At 41.3% G+C, this 24,430-nt stretch overlaps 1 protein-coding gene across 2 annotated transcripts in view; it reads right to left on the reverse strand.

Annotated features, from left to right (window-relative positions):
• The window catches only part of CREB5 (cAMP responsive element binding protein 5), a gene marked incomplete at both ends in the record, with an annotated part of 253,641 nt that overhangs the window by 59,312 nt on the left and 169,899 nt on the right, over positions 1-24,430 (reverse strand). For both annotated transcript variants that reach the window (XM_080339004.1, XM_080339003.1), the window contains 2 exons: positions 6,377-6,487; positions 8,609-8,735. In XM_080339004.1, coding sequence (XP_080195130.1) covers positions 6,377-6,487; positions 8,609-8,735 — 238 coding nt within the window. The remainder of the gene's footprint in view (positions 1-6,376; positions 6,488-8,608; positions 8,736-24,430) is intronic.

Raw genomic sequence — 24,430 nt, forward strand, 5'->3', positions numbered from 1 at the left:
CTCTGAGGAAAGAGAGGGTGGTGGAGAAATAGAGGGAAAGAGAAAGGCTGAGGGCTGGTGGGTGGGGGAGAAAGCGAGGTCATTTTAACACCCAGCTGCATCAAGGCAAACAAAATAATAAAAATCTGAGTTCTTCTAGGGAAACAGTGCTGATAAGATCACCGCAGGACGAAGTGACACTAAGGAAGAAATATGCAAGGAATTGTTACAACTTGAGTCTGCAGCAAGCAACGCAATTCGTATGGACTCGGGAGAAGCCAGATCAAATATTCAACGCGTATTTGCAGCAGCTATGAGGAACTGAACCACCTCACTATTGCACTTATTGAGCCACTGGCAGCTTAAGAAGAATTAGTTCCAACCCAGTCTAGTTCATAATCCAGCATTTAGGCCTGACAGATACAAGATCCTGTTTCAGTAAACAAAAGAAAATATTACTAGCTTCCCCCATCACGTTAATACCTTAATCCACAGCAAGGCATAATGTCTGCAGGCAAAGCTTCTGCCCGGGGAGGATTTGAAAGCGTAGATCAGGAGCACACTGAAAGGCTGGCTTTGGGGACTTCAAAACATAAGAGCAAATGTAACAGAAGATACAATTTCAGAACAGTGAGTTTTGTCAACAGTTGGAGAAGCACCGTGTTTTTTAACTATTTAACAGTCCCTTCCTTGAAAACATTTCTCAGTTACCAGTACAGGAAATTTTGTCACAACTATTTGGCTTTTTGTTTTTGTTTTTGGGTTTTTGGGTTTTTTGGGGTTTTTTTTGGTTTTTTGTTGTTGTTGTTGTTGTTTGGTTGACTTTGGTTTTGTTTGTTTGTTTGTTTTTTTGTTTGGTTTGGTTTGTTTGTTTGTTTGTTTGTTTTGTTTTTTAAGTTGGAAGCCTTCATTTGGAACATTTTTTCTCTGATGTTGCTTTCATTGCTTTATGGTGAAGGACAAAATGAGCAATTCCTGTTGAAAGCTCTGCAGAGATGCGACATTTTTCTTTCTGCTCAGCAGCCCAGAATCTGTGCAAAGAAAAAGCCTTCAGGCCCTGAAGCAATCTGTGTTGCTCTATTAAAGCGACTCCTTTCCCAGTCAGCTTGATTGGAAACAAGGACTTCAAACCAGTTATTATATTTAACAAAATATCTTCAGTCATTAAGTATTAAGCAGCTAAATCAGAGCTTCAGTGGCTCTGATCCTGCCTGGGCTGCTTGTGCCAGACTTCAGCCTCAGGTCAGCATGGAAACCTCACAGACCTGGGCCCAGAGCTGGTACTCACGGGGATGTCCTTCCCAGGGCCACCAGCTGCCCCAGGATGCCACTGCTGTTAGAGCCATGCTTTTGCTTCTGCATCCAATGACTGCTACAACAGCTGGGGCAAGGGCCAAACCAGGGCGAGGGATAAGAGCTTTACTCTAGTAACATCTCCCTTTGCATCAGTTGCACCACCCACAGCTCACGGGCATGGAAATGCATGTTATTTGTAAAACAAGAAGCAGCAGGAAACTCCATCCAAACACAGACCCCAATCTGCATCCCAGGGAAGCTGGCCATCCTTGTGGCCAAGACTTTCCTGCTTGGCTGTGGCGCCGTGTTTCTGGAGAAAGTGAGCAGTGCCTGTCTGACAGCCATAGGAAACAGTCCCTGCCTTTCTGCTGGGATGGAGAGCTGAGCAACACTTGGACAGGAGTTTTCAAAGCCACCAGTAGGATCTGGACCCTTAACTCTCATTAAGTAGAATAAAAATTAGTGCTGATGACAACTGGCTAACCACAATTTCTTTTGCTTCTTTCCTCCTCCTCTGCCAAAGTTGTCCAGCACTCTTCAGTAAATTATGAGGCTCAGTTAATATGGATATTTTACCATTATAAATAGGAACATGCTCATTACTGGTCCATTGTTTTTCTTTTCTGGTATGCTTTTACTCTTACACCTGACAGACCCTTTCAAATTCATTTTCTTGCTATTACTGTTCAACCTAGTAATGCATACAAGGTAAAAACAACAGCACACAGCCCTATACACTTCTGATATGGAAACCACTTATTTTGTTGAAAAGAACCATACAGATTCTGTCAGGAAGACAGGCACAGCCAAGCCACACATATTATATTTTATTTACATTTTACAAAACTATGTATTTAGCAAGGGGCAAAAGGAGAAGGTAAAATTAAAAATTACTAGGTCAAATTGAAAACTGTATTTTTAAGTCAGATTATTTTCATTGCTGGTCTGCTTTTTATACCTCCCTTTAGAGCTCATAAATCTCTACAGGTAAAGATCAATGCCTTGCAAAATTCAGATAGAGCGGCATCAGCTTCACCGGAAAGACTTGCCCTCATACAGCCTTCCAGCAGTTCAGTGCACACTATTTATCTTTCACTCTGGTAATGCACACGATATTGCACTTCTGAGTTATAAAACCTTGAATGCTCTGAAACTGCAAACCAAACTATATGTAAGCAGTATATTAAGGCAAAGGCACCACCAGCAATTCTGGGTTCATAATATTCTCTGCCTACTGAACCACATGTTAATATGCTACATGTGCTATTCTGCATATTTTTAACGTGCGCACTTACAGCTACATGTTTCTTCCACTTTCCAATGCAATATATTTTAATACAAAATCAATGTGTGTTTTTGGTGGCCAGCATAAAGGTTTTATCCACTCAGCTCTGAATCTAAGATGAAAGCGGTATTGATTTAGATGTTCACTCATTCGTTTACTAGGACAGTTTTAAAGCATTAGGTGATAACTTAATTGAGAGGCACACTGTGAGGGAAACTGAAATTGTTGTGATAAATTAAATCAGTTCTGGGATGTCATCTACAATACTTTAATATTTGAAGTAACATTCTCCTGAAAAAATTAAACCAGGAAACAAGTATCTTGTCTGGCACGTACGGGTTTCTGTAAATGTCAGGTAACACAAGCTGATTAAAATATGAATAGATTAATAAATTTCATATTATAGAAACATTAATGCAACACACATTCCATATGTGTCTATGTATGTGTTCATATGTGTATGTATTTATTAGACTGACTTCCATTTGGTACTGCAAACTGATTAGGGACCAATTGAGCGTGTGAATCTTTTGCAATGTATCTGCTTTCTCTAAAAAAAAAAGGGCATCACACAGCATCCAAACTTATACTACTTATTCATATTTATTTTACAGAAGCAAATTAAATCACTCAAGTCACCAAATAGTGTTACGACTGCTGCATACCTGTCCTTGTTTTGGCTGGGATAGAGTTAATTTTCTTCCTAGTAGCTGGTATAGTGCTGGGGTTTGAATTTAGAATGAGAATAATGTTGCTAATACACCGATGTTTTAGTTGTTGCTAGGTAGTCAAGGACTTTTCAGCTTCTTACACCATGCCAGGTGCAGAAGTTGGGAGAAGACACAGCTGGGACAGCTGACCACAACTGACCAGCAGGATATTCCATACCATATGGTATCATGCTCAGCATATAAAGCTGGGGGGAGAAGGAGGAAGGGGGGAATGTTTGGAGTGATGGTGTTTGTCTTCCCAAGTAACCGTCACGTGTGATGGAGCCTGGCTTTCCTGGAGGTGGTGGGACACCTGCCTGCCCATGGTAAGTGGTGAATGAATTCCTTGTTCTGCTTTGCTTGCATGTGCAGCTTTTGCTTTACCTATCAAACTGTCTTTATCTCTACCCACAAGTTTTCTTACTTTTATCCTTCTGATTCTCTCTCCCATCCCACTGGGGGTCAGGAATGAGTGAGCGGCTGCGTGGTACTTAGTTGCTGGCTGGGGCTAAACTGTGACAGTACCAAGTCATGTTTGCATTGCTCAGGTATGTACTTTCATGTGCTTGAGGCCAGAAGGATTTGGTCTCACATCTGGGTCTCACACATAGAGGAACCTGCCCCACATTTTCTCGTATAGGCACAAAGAAAATGCTCATCTATCTGCCACAGATTTTGATGGCTGACGAATCAAGCCCAAAGTCCCCCAGACTTCTCCAGATACTGCAGCCATTAGTGGCAAGCAGCTTAGATGACTCTGTTCAACGTGTATATTCTTTGGAAAGTGGGTCCAGCCAAAGAGAACATATGCAGCACTGGATGCACCAGCATTAATAGCATTAGCAGAATCTGAGGAAATCTGAAATTCTTCCCTAATGTAGGACACAACACAGTAAGGTACTAAGCACCCTCATTTTCCATTTTTTAAAAAAAGTTGCCAGATGCAAAGTCTCATGCTTTACACACAAAGCAAAGTGAAATAGTTAATAATAAGAACAAACATGCCTGTAGTATAGATGACTCAGATTTAAAAATTCATGAACTTAACATGTAAGAAATAATTTTACCCTGAATATTTCCCACATTTTTTCCGCTTTGTATTCATCCAGAGTATTGTTCATAGATTTGTATTTTTCAAAGCAGTGGCTAAAGAAAGATGCTTTTTACTTTACACGTATGCTCCAATAGAAATGCAGTGAAAAACTAGAATATAGGATATATTTTAAAATCCCCTGCCTTTAAAAAGAAGAAAGGTCCTGAAGCTCTAAATTCTGCCTCTTACTCTTAAGAGTTAATACATATGGATTTTTTCCAACTCTGGAAGAGTGTTAGAAAGCCCCTGAGAAGCAAAGGGGCGGCTTGTTCACTATACTGTGTTTTGAAAATGATAGCAATTTCTGTCTGAAAGAACCATGCCTTCATACGTTTAGGTTTAGGGACAAAACCTGCTTATCCAGATTAAAAAGTAATTTGTATTAATGTAGAGTTTCAGCTATTAAAGCACAGAATTCTCACCATATGCACCAATAATTTAATATTTTCTTGAATAGTCTCATGCTTCCAGTAAAAAAAAAAAAATGGCAGGGGGTGGGGGAGAGAGTAAACTACAGAACCTTTAGTCCCCAAAACAGATGCCAGTTTTAGATTTATTCAGCCAAGGAGTATTTAGCTTGGCTCAGCTATGCTTGAGTTAAAAAAACACTTGCCTATTCCAAAAAGTTTTTAACAAGCTCTGCTGCAGATGCTGTTGCCATTTGGCATGTCACGGTCACTGTGTGGTACAGCAGGGAGAAAACTCTTGACCACAGGTTTTCCTTGGCTGGGGCAGCCAGTGTTTTTGGCCATCACTGTCCTTCTGGCCAACTGGCTGCATGTTTACGGAGTGTGGTTTTAGACGGGGTGTTAACAGGGGTTGGGTTAACAGCCTAACCCAGACCAACACGGAGGAAAAGGCATGACCTATCCAATCTAAGAAAACAGAGATAGAATAAGCTCATATATGTTGTTGCTCTTAACCAAGAGTCTCTTGCATGCACCATACCTATAGACAAGAAGATATTTTTCTTTGCCTCAGGATAGATGACAACAACTTTAAAAGCTGTACCAGTCATGCAAAGTAGAAATATATAAAAACATGTGGTTGCTTAATCTTTGTCGGCTTGATTTCATTCTCTCACTTATGACAATTTTATGTTGGCGAAATGCCACTGAAACAAGTTCAATGGAGTTACTCCTGTTTTCCACTATGATGAGATATCTTGAGAGGATAAAAACTCTATGTAGTTAAACTGCAAACCTCTGTCCTTGTATTTCCACCAGCCAGCAAATGGCAGTTCTGAAACTGAAAAAATCTAAGTGTTTCTCCACTGATTAACTTGGTTCCAGGGTATTAGAGCTGAATCCATCTATGAGAATGCATATAAAGCTGAAAAAAAACTTAAAAATGCCCACTTGAAGTTTAGTTTACCTACATTAATCCTGTACTAGTATATACGCCTGACAAGCCTTTACCTTGTGAGACATACAACAACATTTAAAACCACTATAATATTCGATGTGTATAAGTAAATTATTTTTGTCCAAATTCTGACTTTTCTTTTTGATAGCAGAAGAGTTTTATATACATCATTCGGTCTGTTTTCCTAATATTGTCATTACCCTGACACACCATGCACCTATCCGGAAAAAACAAATACCATGTACATTCCCTCCATATCTGACACTTTTTACTTCACTCTTTATAAACGGACAATTTTCTTTAAGTCAGGTTGTGGAACACAGACGCCATCAAAGAACCAGCCAGACCATTAACTTAAATTCTGCCAACCTGCACCAAAAACCCTATTTAACACAGCACGGAACAGATAAGCAACACTACACTTCAGTTCCCTCTCACCGAGAGTTCAGCTAGGACCAGGAACATCTTGAAAGTTCATAGACTGAACTGACACAAAGGCAATTTAATGCAGCATATTAAAAAAGAGTACAACATATGACTAAGAATGAAGTAAGCAGTGTCTGGCTACATCCCCCACTGTCTGGGTAACCAGTATGCAAGAGCAACATAAGAAAAGGAATTTGTTGTTTTAATGTTTCTTCTTTTTACCATTTTGGCTTCCGAATGCATTGGGGGGACTTGAGGTGAAGCACACGGATTATTGAGGTTCGGCCCCTGCATCCCCATGATGTTGGAGTTCATTGACATTTGTCGCTCCATCTTTCAAAAGAAAAAGAAAAAAGAAAAAAAGGTTTCAAAACATCTGGAGACTTTTGCAAGAATTTATGCTCAGTTTCTATTTAAATGGACTCAGCTTTATTTCTTCAAGTCATGACTGGAAAAATAACAATCTGTGCTGTGAACTGCATGTGTGTATGCACGCAGGCGTGTGTTTCATCAGAATCAGCCCTGAAAACTCACAGCCAATTAGAAATAAAAAGCTTCTTTACTAAACAAATGTAGCAGCCACCCAGGTTTGTGCTTTTTTTGTAATGATTTTCTCCCTTTCAGTATAACAACACTTGGAGTTAAGTGGTTTTAAAAGCATCACTGTATAAAGTTGTGGCTTCCCCTGTCAGTGCAGCCCAACTTAGCTTGTTAAAAACATAAATAAAAATCTACAATCTTGAGTATATGGAAAATGAGTTGGTTCTTTTTCCTCCGCTTGGACTGCTCACTTAGGAAGAGTTTTCCGTATGTCTTGTAGGGGAAGCTTTCATGTACTGCTGAGATAGCAAAAAAACAAAGCAGAACACCTCCTGGCTATTCTGGCCACTTTCTGCAAGCTAATCTCACTAGGCTGGGAGGGAAGACTATAATTTTCAAGTAACACCTATTGGCAGTAAGGCCTGGACAAAATAATTTCCTGGAGTGTCTTCCCCAAAAAGGGGCAAGTGCTGTTACGGTGCTAGTCCTTGGCAGGGGCTATAAGAAGGGTTATGGTGCTGCTTTCACCTGGAGCTGAGCATCCTGCCTTTCTTCAGGACAGTCTCCTGAATCTTTGGCTCGTATGAGGAAGAACCTTTGGATCCTCCTGAGCTCTTCCAAGCAGGGGAGCAATTTTTTGTGCCCTGCGGTGAGGCAGTGACTCCCACCTTCCATGATCCCAGCAAGAAGAGGTGCTGGGCCTGGAGGAGAGGACAATACCCTACTGCCTGCTGGTGGGGAGAAGGTGCCTCCACCAGGGCCCCTCACCCTCTCCAAGGGGCAGGAGCAGCTGCCGCCACCATCTCCTCTGCAGCCCTTTCAGGAGGGCTGTGGGGCAGGAGCTGTGGCCTGGGCAGACAGAACTGACAGGGTCTGTCTCACTTCCATGCTCATGTCCCCAAGGCTCTCAGCCAGAGCACACCTGCTCCTCTGCAAGACCCAAAGGACTCCCCAGCAGCAAACCAAAGCCCCTGACCTTACACTGAGGCAGGATGTTTGCTCCATTTCAGGCTCTTTAGGAATCACACCAGAAAAAGAAACCTGCCCACAGTGACATGTCTTATACTTTTTAGGTTAAACTTCCTGGTTGATATTCGAGGACAGCATTATTGATAACTTAGTAATAAGTTAGTCATTGTTATTGACTGCTCAAGCCCTGTGGAATGTCCTCATTGCTCCAGCAGAGCCAGAACAAGCAGAGCTTTCTTCCCTCCCATGCTCCCAGGTTGTCTTCCAAACTGAACGTTGTGGAATGAAAGAGAAACTTCTCCTTTCCCAGCTCGCTCTTCCCCATGCCATCCTTATTCACCTCCATCCCTAATCTGCCCAAATGTCTCATATTGAAAGGGTTGTTAAAATCGTTAAGAATTTGAAGGTACAATTGCAAACCACCCCTTTGTCTCTCGGAAGATGGAAAATATTCCCATCTCTGCAGAAATGAGTGGAAAACGAGCAGCAGTCATGACCAAATTCTAATTAAGTGTAAGTCACCAGGACAGAAAAGTCGCATTTCTTTCTTGCTTGCTGGTTATCTCCCACAAACGAGAACATTACTTAGAGTTCACCGGCATAACTTATGCACATGGCTTTTCCAGTTTTGTCTGACTTCAGAAAAATCTTTTTGTTCCAGCACAGACATACTGATCTTACCTCCATGACCAAGTGTGAGAAATTAAAGTCTCATGTAGACTGTTTCTAATCACTCTCACACTAATTAACATGCCATTAGCTGCATCTCTTCTGTGAGACGAAGCAGAGAAAAAGGTCCGGCTTCCTTAACCCTTTGATTTTTCTTCCGGATTCTTTAACACTTTGATTTTTTAGAAAATCCAGCAGGCGCTCAGCTCTGCAAAGGTTGAATCAAGCAAAAAAATGATCTTCCTCCCCCACAGAAAAACAAACCAAAAAACTTACAGGCATGAGTACAGCAGAAGATCCAGGCATGGTAGGGTTGGGCAGGGTGCCAGGCATAGAGGCAGGCATGGGCTGTCTTTGTCGGTTGTGTAGGTGCAGTAGTGACGACAGAGAACCTGGGACAGGCCTAGGAGAAAAGGAAAAAAAGCTGTCATGGGCTACAGAGAGCAAAATAAGCCTTACTGTGCCAGCCATTCATAGGAACATGCAACTCCAGACAAGCAGCCGCAGATAAGCCAATCCAGCACTTGTCCTCTTCTGCATAAATCAGTAGAACAGAAAGTTTTCAAGAAACAGATTAGTCACTTTCCCTCTGGTATTTATTGGTTAAAGTGCTAGTATAGTTCATCTGATAGAACATGAATGCAAACCTAACAGCTGGTCTGTCTATGCACCTCTGCATCTTACAGTGGCCAGCAAAAGATTTCTACAGACAAAGCAGGAAAATGTCCTGGCATGCCATGACAGTGCATTGCTGTAAATTTAACCCTCAGGAACAAAAATATCTAGATGATAGTTTTGAAGATTATGACAGAAAATTAAACACTCTTAAATTAATTTTGAAATTTTACCACCTGTAAATAAACTACTCTAAAATGAGTATATAATCTCATTCTTGATATACTCTCCTGTGAAATTCTCCCTAGCCTTTGTTCAAAAATGACATTCTTGATTTTACCAGTTAGCATGTCACCAGAGGACAGAAAATGAAAAAAAAAAAAAAAAAGCAAAATTACATTCAGATTAAGCAGATTATAAAGGCAAAAAGTATGGACTATAAAAAGGCACAGTGAGTTATTCTGGCAAAAGCAATTCAAAAGATTTAGAAGGATTTTTCTAAGTACAGCACAGGGAAAAGACTGCCTGTGAGAAATCAGGCCCACTCACAGAGGAGAAGAATCATAAAAATAATGGATTAAACAAAGCTGAGACTACTCTTTCAAAATAGCCTTTAAGAATGTGGTCTTGGGAATTAGTTGAATTCATCACCCTTTTTTTTTTTACTTTTGTTTTGTTTGTTTGTTTTTAGTTTTGAAGAAGGCATGAATTGCTTGAAGTTTGGGGTAAATATAACTTGGTATCTTTTCAAAAAGCATGAAATTAAGAAAGCTTTCACATACAGTGCCTCAACAAACATTGCCAGTACAAGTTAGTTAAATTCTCACAGAGCAGGATGCTCTGCAGTATAGCTCACACTTTACACTGTTTATTAGCCAGGAGACATACCCCTAAAGGTACGAGAAGGACCCGAGTGGAGGGGGCATAGTCCAGAAGGCTGAAGAGCCTCTACAGAGGGGAGCATGGAAAGAGTCTAAAGATGTTTGGAGCCTCTAAACACTAGGGTTAATTGTCAGCCTTGGCAAAAGCATTCTTTGCTTCTGTGAAAGGTCCACAGCTAGCCATTGTAAGCTTCAAAATCAGCCTGGGCTGGTCAGGGAAGCACAGCCATAACCTCGGAGCTGCGAAGGAAAGCCAGTCTTTTCTCCCGCTTGATCTGAATCGTGTCACACCAAATGATGGGGTTTTACTTCTTGCCCTTCCAGTTGTAAGTGATACTCGCAATCATGAATACATAAACTGTAGCTGTCACTTTCATTTATCTAATAACAGGCAAAGAGGCCAACAGCTGTGAGCAATGGGATTCACAGACATCCCTTATGGAGGACATCACATCCGGGCTCCCGAAGCAGAGGTGCCTGTCTCACAGCAAATGAACTTCTTCTGACCTACAACATCCTCTTCTGCCCAGAGCTCAAACCACCTAACCTCGTCTTCCCTAAAACTCCATATTATTCCCATTCTTGGACTTTCAGTCCTTCCTCCCTTCTCTCTTCAAGCCCATTCCCCCCTGAAACACTTCTGTCCGAACAAATGCCACCTCAAAGCCCTTGCCCTGCCCACTCCCTTGTACCCAAACACTCCTGCTCCTCCCACCCCTCTGCCCTCAGCTGCCCTCTCTTCAGCAGCTGCACATGACTGAACCCCTCCTTTTGTCTTGGTTCTTCACACAGAGAAAAAGCCTGTGTTTTGAAGAATCTTTTAAAAATCCTCCCAGACACATACAGTACTTATTCAGAAGGGATTAAAGAAAAAAAAAAAAAGGAGGAAAAAACCAAACCACAACAACAAATGTATCTGAGATACAAACAAGAAGCTTTTCCTATGCCTCTTTGGTTTTCTGCAGATGGAGTAATATGATGTACTCTATATTTATATATCCCCCAAAGAAACTCAAGACAATGCCTCACAAATATGCTGTATAACTCTGTGAGAGGATGCAAGAAGTGCTGTTAGGGAACATGAATCAGCTTCTGGGATAAGGGACTCCACAGTCAGCTCAGCAGAAAGCTAATCTTGGGGAACCATGGAGGTGGTGTGAGTGGAATGGATGTAGTGCAGGAAAAACTAGCTCAGAAAATGTATTTAAAGTACACAGCCTCTGATCCATCCTACTCTCTGCTTAAAACACGTTTCTCCATGTACCAGCACTCATTCACACAAGAGAACTGACAAATTATTAGGACAGGGTCAAAATAGCATGAAAAGCAGATTCAGTGATCCTTTGAAAAAAGTGAGCAGATGCCAGGCTGAATGTGAGGAGGAGAATTATCTCTGTTTGGTTTCTGGAGGCTGCGTTGACCCCACGAGCAGACCTCACTTCCTGCCTGCCCATCCTCACCATGACTACAACCCTGCAGAGAAGCTCAAACAGGTCTTCTCTATCTCGTGCCTTAAGTCCACATGAGAGCCGTCAGACAGAAGGGCTGAGATCCCCATGCTGGGGCTGCTGAGGAGCAGAACATAGAGTTCTGCAGCCCCTCTTGGGGACGCACCCTGGCTCAGTCCCCTCCCAGGAGTGTGGGCTGGGATAAGTGGGAAGGAAAAGAGAAAGCCCTGATGCGATCTCATGCCTGTTCTGGGACAAGACTGAGGTGTGCACCCACCCACCTGCTGGAGCTCTGGAGCCCTCTAGATCCACCAGCTCAGACACAGCCTACAGGAACTGTGCTGGCTAACAGGAGCAATATGTTCGATAAAAATATCACTCAAGTTTTCAGTGGGACCAAAGTAAAACAAGTACCACGACAACAGCCCCCTACCCCACTGCGTCATTCTGAGACCGTCCCACATATAGACCCTTTGTACAATTCACCAGTTTGATAATAAGCTTAGGTGTTAGGCTATTTGACAGAAACTTATTTTGGCCTGACCTATGCAATTTGCGCAAGTGATTCTCAAGGGACTGCACAGTTTGAGTTTTGCTTATATGTTCCAGAGCCAAAAAAATTTCTAAAATTGCTTTAATGAGTTTGAGAATATGGGACGTGGGCAAAAGGGAATTATTGGTATTTATTAAAATGTCAAAGAAGCTTCCTTGCTGTCCCCAGTTTCACCTTTAATGCTGCTTTGCTTTGCGGATCTGCATATGCTTAACTAGAGGGAAAAAAATCCTCAATACTTCAGGTACTTTTTCTTGCTATGCTCCTGCTAGTCTGTGCCCAAGTATGTTTTTGCAAAGAGGTGCAGAGCAGTGAGAGAAACCTTGTGCTTCAAGGTTGACCCTGTTTGTCGAAAAGTCTGCACAGCTCCTGCCACCAGTAAAAGTGCTACATAATACATACCAGATACCATTCCCCATCGAGGAAGCCTGACATTGGCCAGTACTCATGGATACTTCTATGGCTTCCACACTGAATACAGGTCATCGATTAGCATGTGCTTGTGCACATTTAACTCGCACAGAGCTCAGGGAATGTGTATGGCACAGAACTGCACAGGCTGAGATATTCCATTTGTCTAAGATATTTCTTCTCCTTCCAAGGACAACATGATCTCTTTTGTTGTTGCTTTCTATCCTGCAGCAAAGAAAGTCAGTGAGAGTTTATAATTGTTATTTTTAATGCTGGACACGTTGACTCTGCTCTCCTCTCTTTGCTGAGGAAGTGCTGGCTGTAGCCTGTCAGTCAATATTGCTGACTGAGGGATTTTAATTCCTTGGCACCCGTGTTGCTAAATAAACAGGGCTGTTGGGCAAAAAGCCCACAAATAGAGGACAGATAAGACAGTGAACTGTTAAGTGTTCAACCTCACCAAAAATCTGGCCATCCATGGGTTTTTTCGCAATTTTAAGCATTTTCATCATGTTCCAGCAGGAGCCTGCTGTTGGATGCGATGGGGTCCCAGTCAGCTTTTGCACTCTGTCTCATTGGGTGTACGTGGCCTGGATGGATAGCATTACGGTGGCTTAGTAAAATACCACATGTTAGCAAAGCTGCTGTAACTGACCATGTTGGCTCCCCTCCCTCTGCACCATCATGCTAACACCGTGAGTCATCCTTACTAACATTTAAACAGATGGGCGGTACCCTGCTAAGCCATGGTGACTCGATCATGTTCCATCACATGACTCTACCCAACAATTAAAGATAACTCCACCAATGTAATCAAATAACTATGATATATACTTCGCTATGTGCCTTCTTGATTAATACCAAATATTCTGTCTGCTATGATGCAACACCTATTTGACCCAGTTTTCTAGATTGTCTGATGACTAAACACTACTTTTGTCTATTAAAAGACTAGGCTTCCCTTAACTTGTAGTCTTCAAGTACAGTTTCTGCAGATGACAGTTTTCTGCTGAGATCTCATGAGATTAGGTTCATACTGACCTAGACCACTCAGGGCTACATGCAGGAGAACTAATGCTATTTAAAGTATCACTGCAGTATGTTTTCTATTATGGTAAAGTACTCTGGGTCAGTGGATCTTCCCATGACCTCTCTCCTGCTCCTTACTCCCCTGCATGTAGTACTCATGCAAGGTCAGCATGAATACCTACACTACAAACCAGTTCATTCTACTTTAGTTAGATGTAGTATGGAAAAAAGTAAAACTGTAAGTACATGGAGTTGCACTGGAGCAAAGGAACTCATCTCTTGACTTTCTATGGCCTCCAGACCCAGACAGCTTACCCAGGAGCAGCCCACAGGTGGCTGGTTGTGCTGTGGCAATTTGCCATGTTGGGTCACCCCTGGCTCAGGGATTCCTGCATCACGCTCTATTTGCGCAACATCGACTTGCCCAGACTTTCATCTTCTTTATATATATGTATGTACATTCGTATTTATTTATTACAACAGTGCCTAGAAGCTTTAATTTAAAACTGTGGGTGAGGTCCTGCCCCAAAAAGCTGATAGACCAAGGACAAAATGAGGGAGAGTGAGCGGAAGCAACAGGGAGACATGGGTAAATAAGGAAGCAATGGTACCATTATGAATAATGTAATTAGGACTGACCACTGCATACCAGCAGCCCAGACCTTCTCCAGGTACATCAGTACGTACATGTGGTTTGGGTGGCTTTCAGGCTGAAGCATCTAAGTAGACTACCATGTTGAGAATGAGCAGTTGGCTACAGTCTACCCTCTCAATGTCTCATGGACAACCAGGTATCATCACAGTTAAACTTTTCATTGCCAAACATTTCACTGGAGCATGTGGTTTTACAGAACAGCTGCAAACTGTTTCCACAGCAGCTTCTGAGGCCAGAATACCTGATCCAAGTGCTGCTTTTGGCCTTCAATATTTGAAAAATTCAGTCAGAGGGCAAAGGTGTGGAGGGGATGTTTTAGCCAAGAAAAGTGTACTGACTGGAGGGGTTGGCTCACTTACTGCTGGTCTTCTGTTGTTTGATCCACAATGACATTATTTAAGCCTATCAATCCAAATATAGCTTTCCTCATTTGTGGCCCATTATTCAAGGTGCTCCCTCCCCTTCAAAAGTAGGGCAGTTCTGTCCAGTCTCAATGTATTCATTTGTCATTCAGAGGAGGAAAGAAAAAAACAAACACAAAGGAAAGCAACAATAAAGCATCAGAGAAGGACTTGGAATTCCTCGCATAGTTGCAGGGACCTCACCTGACCTGCCGTATCCCATGTTTAATGATGTTTTAATTACAGCATCACCAAAGAGCCAAGCTTTCCAAGAAGTGGGAGGTTTGTGTCACCAGGTTTTTCAGAGAGCCAAACCATATTCAAGGGAAAAGAAAACTGGCATCTAAAATTAATGGCTCTCTGCCAAACTAGTAAAGATCCTTGTTTGTATTTCTCAGACTATTCGGATATCTGCATGATGTGGGTAGATTATTATTATCAGTAGCAGACATTTATACTGTGGTGGTGCCCAAAGGTCCCCGTTGGGACCAGGACCCCATTGAGCCTGGCACTGTACAAACATAGATAAGAGACAATTCTTACACAGTGTGTTTACAATCTAGAGACACAAAACAGATGAAAAGTAGAAGATGGAGATAGTACACAGAAGCAAATAAATATGTTAAAGAATCAGAGACAGTTTAGTGGCACCTCTCTGGTTGTTTTTTTAAATTTCTTTTTATGTTTTTTATTTAAATCATATGCTCAGAAATGAGAGGACCAAGAAAGTTTTAAGGAGGAAGGGAGTAACTAAGACTGAGACAAAGGAAGGGCAATACTCTAGAGAGGGAAAACTGTGGCTCAACTTAGAGGATTTGGGAAGCATCCAGACAAAGCTCTGCTTTCTGTAGAGATTCTTAAGCAGAACGTTCATATGTTTTCATATATGTGTTACTTTAAGGTTTCTTCCTAGTGTTGGATAAGAAGAGATTTCAGGCTGGGAAAGAGAAACTAGCTGATGGTAAAGACACTGGCAAAGAGAAAGTGATGCTTGACACTGTAATGAGAAACTGGAGGACTGAGATAAGATAAGGCTAAGCTGTGAAAAGACTTAAAGACAAGAAGCTTGATTCAGAAGTGAAGGAAAAGCCTATGTAAGTGTTTGAGGAGAGCTGGCACAATTAAGATAACAAGCTATACATTGGCACAGAGGTGGGAGGAATTCAGCAACAAGCATCACAAAAGGAGCAAGATGCAGCAGGCAGATATGAAAGGATATGGGCAAAAGAGATGTTACTTTTCAATTCACTTGATGTCACGTCAGAAGCTGTTCACCAGGAACATAGCAAAGAAATGCATTCTTACTCACTTGCTTTAATTTGCAGGGACAGAACATCTAACTGGAAGGAAAGTATAAGCCAAAAAGAAAGGACGGGGAATGGATATGTGTACAGTAAAATACCAGAAACCTGTGGAAAAATGCCTCCAAAATTTGTTCAGAATTCTGTACTTTTCACCTAAGCTTGTAGGAAAAAACACCCCACAAACCAGCAGCCCTGCCACTGTAATGTATTTAGTGGGCCAAACTCTATTTAAAGATTTAGTCAATGATAAATCTTGCTTTTAGAAACTCCAATTGTGCTAATGCCACCTATATTTCCCGAACACATGTTTAAGGAACCTCTGTAAATTCAGCATAAGTACAAAGACCAGCAGGTCCTTGGAAGCCTCACAGAACCCATTAACATTTGCCTTTTGGCTCTTACGGGTCTTAGAAACTGCTGGTTTCAATCTTCCCTTCCCTCTAAATATTTCACTGGGTCTTACTGCCTGACCCATTACAAGAAAAATAGGAAAAGCTCAAATGGTTTCTTAGACTACAACCTCCTCGAAGAAGTTTATGTTCTGCACAGTGTTATGCACACAGCTGGAACTCACAAATGATACGTGGAGGATAACAGCATAGTTAAAACAAAACAAGGAAACACTGAGAAAGGCAGGTTCAAGGGATTATAAAGAACTAGCTCATATAAAAACATATTCTTGTAATTTAAAAATGTGGGATAAAACCAAAAACCTGCAACATAATCGTGACTTGATTATGAAAGCTAGCAACGATATCAAACTGATTTGACTGTCATCATGGATCTCCCAGTTCAAGCAGGACCAAAAGCTTAATTCTTCAGTAAAATAAGTTATTTTGCATGACCACAAATAAAGGTTTAACAGTTTTAGTTGAAGAAAAAAGGTGGCAGTAAACATGCCAAATGGCAGCTGACTTAAAACCAGGAATAATAACTGCAATAAAGCTTACACAAACACTTTCTAACATGTCCATTCTATCTAAGGGCCAGGCTTAAGGCTCTAGCCTGGCAAGCGATTGCAAGAAAACTTGAAATTTTAAGGCTCATTGAGGAAAAATCTCAACAGGTTAAACAGTCGAAATGAAACCTAACCCCAGCATCCAGACAAACACGACAACTGAACACCAAGTAACTCTTCTGACAGGTTTGTGCTACCTACAAGTGCTGGAGCCCTCATTTGCACATTGCAGCACTGCAAATGGCTTTTATTTTACTTTCATGACTTTGCATCTGAAAAGAACAGCAGGTGTAAATAGGATGGAGAAAAAGCCCCTTTTACTCTCAAAGGGCTGAGAGGGTATCTGGAGAGCCCTGGATGAGTGCTGACTACCAGCAGCTCCCTATACTGGAAATATGGTAAAACTCAATTTAAATTCACTTTCTATTCACCTTTATTATTTGGATCAGTGAAATTTAATAGAAATATTAAGATAAAAGAGCTTTGTAAACCCTACTTTGTAATAAAAATGAAAAACACTTTTTGAAGTGATTTATTTTTCCTTTTTTTTTTTGTACATTTTTTTTAACTTCCCAAACAAAGCCAAAGTTTGTCTCTGAAAATAAGACGGTGAATTACAGTAAAGTCATGAAAACAAAGAACCAACAGTTTCTCCAGTGCAGGCTTGTTACCATGAGCTAATAATTCCAGACTTTAAGCAAGCTGAGCCTCTTTTTTAATAACTGCATGCCTCTAGGCAAAGTATTTCTACTAAAAATTATTGAGGCATGGAACAAGGCAAGGTGTGTGAGCTAATGTTGGATTGTTCAGTTACTAAACCAACTCCTATAGCAGCGAGCCTGCTCTGAACTGACAGATTATTTCTCTGTATACACTTGTATAAACACACTGCTTAAGGTCGAAATCTGTGTAAGCTTTCTTTTCAATTAAAATGTCAAAGATGACAGCACATGTTTTCACTGTCCTCCAGAGGATGATGGATGCCGCGGCAGCAGTTTCATGCCCCTGTGTTTCAGAGATGTTTGCCTGCCTGCATGTCTAAGAAAGATGTATTTGCCGGTCTTTTCATATGCCTACAGCCAGCCAGACAGGACTGCTATGGAGACCTTATGCTTCCAGTGGCTTAACATCTCTTGAATTTCCCTTCCTCAATGTCCCCTCATCTGTCCCCACCCTCAGTGTTGTAAAAGTTAGAACAGGAAGGTTGTTGTGCCCAAGGAGGTTGAAAAAAGCATCCTGAATTAAAAGACCGGGAGGCTATCTCAGTGGCAGACCTTAAATCCCAGGCTGGTTTCTGATCATGGTCAATTCATTTCAGGTACCTAACTGAGGTACCCACAGAAACAGGGTTGCTGTGGGTAGTCAACAGAAATACACCCTGAAAAGGCGCTTCCAGCAATTTTTCAATCAAAAAATTGGATTAATCAGAATCTTTGCATTTCAGCTCCATATCCATGAAACTGAATGAAACTTTATCCATCAGTTTCTCATTCATATTAATCAGTCTACGGTTTGTACAAAGCCAAAGACAGTGGCTCCAAATGTTGCTGGGTCCCAAGACCCCGTGGCAATACCACTCACAGAACACGAAACCATAATGCTATGGTTGGACCTATAGCATCAATTTGGTCACAATTTTGCCAGAAAAAGACTGACTAATGAAAACAATCCTGGTGAGAGAAAAACACTCCAGCATCTGCCACTGGAAGATTTAGACTGTCTAAAGCTGAGAAGACATAACAGTGCTGCATGCACTATGGAAAGTAGAGTTTGCCCACAGTCACTAGTGAGGAAAACAAGTAGGTATACACACGTGAGATTATTTATTTACTGACTTTTTATTACTGAGATCTAAATTCTGCCCTCAACATCAAAATTACTGTAAAAGTAACATATGCTGTAGAAATCTAAAAAAAAAATATTTAAGGAAATGCAAACACGATTTCTTAAACAAAAGACCAAACAAGTAAAATAGAAAATTAGAAGCTTGGAAAAGTCTCAGATGAGATAGCAGATCAGTGGCAGACCAAAATCCAGCTCTTAATCCCATCCTTTAACAAGAACACAATAGACATACTCTGTGTTTTTAACGTTCATTGCTTCCCTAGCACTTCTGCCATCAGCACATGCTCTCTGCACAGCTCAGAGAGAAATTAGCACTTGTGCATGGCCCACCATGGTCACAGCCCCAAAAAAGCTCCGTTTCTCAAAGCTGCTCATTGTTTCAGTGGGTGGCAGTGGGGGAGGAGGGAAAGGAGCACATACATTAGGGTGTGCTCCCAATTATCTGTTTAGCAAGTCACCTCCAGGTGTAAAAATATCTTAGAGCTGCCAAATAGCTATACGTCTTCAGTGACCCTCTTCCCACCCCCAGCTCACTTCACTGATTTCTTTGAAACTTTCATAAATATCAAAATGAATATATGCCATTTCCCAGAAGGAACCTTTGCACCGCTTCATCTCTTAAACATGCTAAAAATCCCAACTGACAGCAGTATTAGTACAGATTATGAGAACCATGGGGAAGAGGTGAATTTTGAGGCAGAAAGAATGAAGTCGTGGAGAACTGCTGCAGCTGTACTTCAGCAGAGATCAGTTCTGAGCAGTGCTGACTGCTCTTGTTACTTGAAGAGCTCATGTTGCCTTCTCTGCCTACATGTCAAGAGGAGTCACCACCGACTGAGAGCATCAGTCGGGCAAACAGGAATCCCAAACTCATCTACAGGATTTTTACACAGCTACAGTAAATTTCACTGGAGGGTGGAAACCACAGTAGCTGCTATTTCCTAACAAAGTACCCCAGAACAGCATCTATTACTGAACAACGTGCTCTAGAAATGCCCTGTGCAATGACAGAAGTGGTACAGGTAGCATCTGCTGCAGATTTCACTGACACTTAGATGCTGACATAAGCCAGCAAAGGTTTACAGCAGCATGCAAGGGGAAGAAGTGACAGCTAGTAAAAGTCATGTCCACTCATGTGAAACCATAGATGCACAAGAAAATTTCGCTCCCTATGCATGTATGCGTGCTAAGAGAGACAGCAAAAAAGGGCAGGCATTGAAAAAATACTGTTTTAATCTTGCAACGAAGTGCATACTGTCATCGTAATTTCAAGTCGCTATCTGTGCCCACTCCCCCCCTTTTAAGTACTGATTCAAGCATGAACCTGCAGCTAATTTTGAGGTTGGAGTTCATTTGTTTTCACATCAATGCAATTAATTTCCACTGGAAAATGCATCTCAGGCATTCAATCAAAATAAGCCTAAAATAATTCTGAAAAGCTCATCTGTCTCCAATCTATATAATGTTTTAAAAATTGGATGCATGCCCTGCAATAACATTGCACTTCACAAAGCTTAAAGCTCTATACTTGAGGGTATCAGTTACATTGAAACTGTAGTAAATTAAAACATCCAGTTTCTGGTTTGCATTGATTTATAAATATCGACAAAACTACTATTGCAGTCATTACCACTTTGGGTGCTTCGAGTTGAATTTTCAACAGTTCGGGGTTATTTTCATTCTATTGTGGCTACAGTAGCCTTTCAAGTTATAGATCAAGTTCCAGATAACATGTAAATCTTAAATCTCAGTTTTAAAAATATGCATACAATCCAGCCAGTACTTATAATAAAAAGCAGCAAGTGTAAGTGGTCGGTAATGTCAGATACCAAGCACAATTTTAAGACTCTCCAGCTTAAAGCAGAAAGGATACTTACTTAAAATGTTTTAAGTAGAAGGGAGTAGAAACAGGATAGAATATGAATAGGCAAATATCTCTAGGAATTTTTTTATTTTCTGTGAATTTGCTGTTCTCTTTTGCATTGTTCTTTGGAATGAAGGAATCAGAAGCATATTCAAAACTTTTCTCCTAAAGAGCTTTGCACATTAGTCTACCTGGTGAGCTTCAAAATGTGCTTGTTTATGAGCAAAGCATCACTGAGGAAATACAAACCTGAAAAATAAAGACAGCTCACAAGGTGTAACCCAGCTAGCACCGTAATTGAAGAAAACAATAAGAAAAGCATGAACATGTCAACAGCAATAGAGCTAGTTCACAATGGCAGACAGCATGCAGCTTTGACAAAGACAATGGATTTAAACCAAATGGGAATCTCACTCATATGCACATACCATATGCACACACACTCCATAAACATACCGTATATAACATACATTACATCTAATTGTAAAACAAGCGTTGACGGTGATCAGTTTTATGCTTCAAAAGAAAACAAAGATCCCCACCCTACAGCTTGACATCTGTGGACTACTACCCAGTAATTTCTCCTGACCCCTGGTGGTGATTAGCTTATGAAGTGAAGCAGGAGGATATATGTTTATCACTATAATACTCAGCATTTCTCCTGAAAGCACTGGCCAAATTCTACCCTTGCTTCTCTTCTTGATACCATCACTGAAGCCAATATGCTGATCGGCAGTCCAGCTTTCCCCTATTCTTTGCATTTATCGTTATTTGCCTTGTACAGTATGTACAGTACAGTTGAGAAAGACAAGGAGAGGTTGATCCTACTGTAGCAGATGTCCTTTTGCACATGATGCTCTTGCCATTGAAGTCCACAGGAGTGCCGCTAATACAGTAATTTAGAACAAAATCAGGCCTATAAGAATGCATAACACCTATGAAGATATCTTCCTAAATTATACCCTGAAATACTGACTTGTGAGTGTTAATGATACACTATGTTACACTAATAAAATAGCTTTATTTTGCATCTTTACCTTACATTTCTATTTATGCTTCCCCTTTACTGTTTTACAGCCATTTTTTCATTGTGTTTTTTTGGTTGGTTGGTTGGTTGGTGGTGGTGGTGGTTTTTGGTTGTTGTTTTTTTTGCCTTGAGAGACATGGTGTCTTAAAGAGGAAACATTCTCCCAAACCAGAACTTTTTGCTGAAGTTTAAGACAACATCCACTGCACCAATTTAGAGTAAAGGGCTTAAGGGTAATTAGGCAGTCATGCAAAAGTTCAGGTCATCCTGTCAACTTCAAAGAGTCTGTAGTATGAATTAACACACTTAATTTTTTTCTGCTTATTTATTTAATATGTCTTTAAACACGAACTGTAAGTGTTCATATGCATACTGTCTGCACTGTTTCTTTTTTGCTCCACTGTCCCTTTGAGAACTTCACTGAAACTGTGCTTTAGCTAGAAAACTGCCATGTCAGGGGTAGTAATATAGCAGCAGTACGAGCAGCAGAGTCAAAGACTGAATTTGTTGAATTTTGAAACTCTGAGGGTACTGGATAACCTTAAGTTTTGCACCTCACAGTTTTCAGCATTACATTTCAGCAAGGAGGAACCATCTTTGCATAAAATAGTTTGAAAAGACCAGGCTAACCGGGCTAGAAGGACCTTTCTAGCTGCATTTGCATGGTTGAAGTAATGGCACCCATCTAGACACGGCCCAAGTCTCCTGTAGACATGCAGCTCTGAAAACAGCCCTTCCAGGAACACAAGTGTCGTTTCAATTTGCACTGACTGCCCGATGCTGTGAAACCAAACTCCAAAGCACAGCTTTTCACTGAAGTGCCACTATAGCCATTGGAATCAACTTCAGCATTTGAATTAAGCATTTCCAGATTTAAACTGTGGGAACTGGTACCCTGGAGTTGTCAGTGGAAGGCCTCTGACAATGTAATTTGTTTCTCCTGCTGGCCTGACAAAGTCAGAGCATGCTGACATGCAAGAAACATTAGCTGATGGGGTTTTTTTCTTTCTTTTTTTTTTTTTTTAAGCTGTTTGCTTGGAGCTATTGGGAGGGCAGAGGAAAAGGGCTGTCAGCTTAGGAAGGGGATGAGAAAGAAGACGGCGAATGGAAAGGAAAAGACGTGGTATTTTCTAGATGTCCCCTATAAAATAATCAGAGTGTTTGTCACACACATACCCTGAGACACGCTGATATAGTGCAAGTGAGCATATCAAAAAATGTTAACTCTGCCTAAACAATGAAGTGGCGGCTCCACTCAGTTTACAATAACATCAGATCTATTTGATTTGGCCCACAGGGAGCCAGACACTTGACTGATCTGGTTAAAATATCTCAACAGTCACATAAATAGGCCCAGTCAAAGCCTGTTGCATCACCTGCATTTATTTTTTACTGTTAATATTTAGCAATGGAAGAAAGATAGAGATCTGTGCTCTACACACTTGCCATCTCCAACAGTATGATCTCAGCTCAGAGAGCAGCAGGAATTTGCACAGCAGTGAGTATGGCTGAGTTCCAGAGGTCGGCACTTACTCGCTCCGCTCCGTGTTTTCTGTTGTCGTTCTGTTTCTTTTTTTTTTTTTCTTTTTTTTCTTTTTCAGATAGGAAAGTCAAATATGAAGACTGCAAAGAATAGTGGCAAAGTCAGATTGCAGGTCAGCATGCTTGTTTTTTTCCCAGTCTCTCTGTCTTTTGGAGCCTGCATTTAGCCCTGGTGTTAGCCAACCAGAAAACAAGTCATTAAAATGGCTTAGGCACAGAATTTGATGAAAAACTGAGTGTTTAGGAATAATGGTTCAAATGTGTACCTTTTAGACCAACATGGAAACCTGCCTTTCTTTCTCTCTAGCAACAAAATGTCTGAATCAACTTTACACCTCTTATAAATCTGACCTGGTGTATGTAGGATATGTAACAAAGGTAATCTGTGGCTTAAGAGAAGAAAATGAAGCAGTGGATATGCAAGCCACATAGCATTTGGCAGACATATACAACCAGCTGTTTGTTCTTTAGCTTGCGGCTATATATCTATTGGGACATCCCCCACCCCTGTAAAACTTGCTTAGCTCCTGGTCTTATTTCCATTGTAGATTTAATCCTAAACCATGGATAAGTGTAGTGTTTGGGGTTTGAAGTTAAGTGTCATTTAGTATCAATTCTGACATCTCCATACATTATAATGAGGTTCTTTTCACAGGGGACTTGGGATCTGATTTTAATTTGTGGTAAGGTTATGGTCACAATAAATGTCTATTTCAAATATATTCATGAGAAGGCCCTAACGCAAATGGAAACAGAAAGTGGCTGTTTTCTTGTAATTTCAAAGCCATGTATGTAAAACACACAGTGCAGATCTGTTCCACATGGAAAACCATAATTGATCCACCATCACGCCCTGGCTCCTGCCCCGGCAGCCGGCACCCCTGTGCAGAACTGTCTCAGCAGGTTTTATAGCTTGCATAATAGAAGAACTGGTTATGAAATCATTAGCACCTTAGCTGAGGCTGCCACAGGGATGCCCCTCCGTGTTCATTGTGAAACGCTTCTTTGGCAGCTGCATCCTAGAGGCATATTTGGATGTTGTTGCTTCAGTATCATAACAGAGTGGGAAGTGAATCAGTATTTTCATGTTCTGCATTTAAGTGTGTGGGGGTGGAGTCTCTCTGGTCCATCTCTAGGCTAAATCTCCCTATTTACACATGCCTGATTTTAGGCATGAAGACCTCTAGGAAGCCCAGACATCTATAGTCACACTCACAGCCCTATGCAGCCAGTGCTGCCAAGGACCTGGGCTGTGCCTAGGGAGGCTGGAACAGACTTCAGCTTCATCAAGCACCATAGTTTCCAGCAACCCTTGTCCCACAGGCAGCCACAGCTAGAGGTGCTTCAGAGCAGCCCAAATACAGCTGAGGGCTGCCCTGCTGGAGGCCTGGCATGGGGTACAATGCACAGCCTCTCGGCACTTTTTCCTCCATAAATGCAAGATCAGGTGAGCTCAGTCCAAGCAGTTGCAGGTAAATTTGCTTGCACTTCCACAGGAGAATCTCGATTGCCAACAGAGAGAAACAAAATCCACTACTGGTCACTGAGTACAGCATCTAGGACCC

This window comes from Nesoenas mayeri, assembly GCF_963082525.1.
Source record: "Nesoenas mayeri genome assembly, chromosome: 2".
In the NCBI taxonomy this organism is placed as follows: domain Eukaryota; kingdom Metazoa; phylum Chordata; class Aves; order Columbiformes; family Columbidae; genus Nesoenas; species Nesoenas mayeri.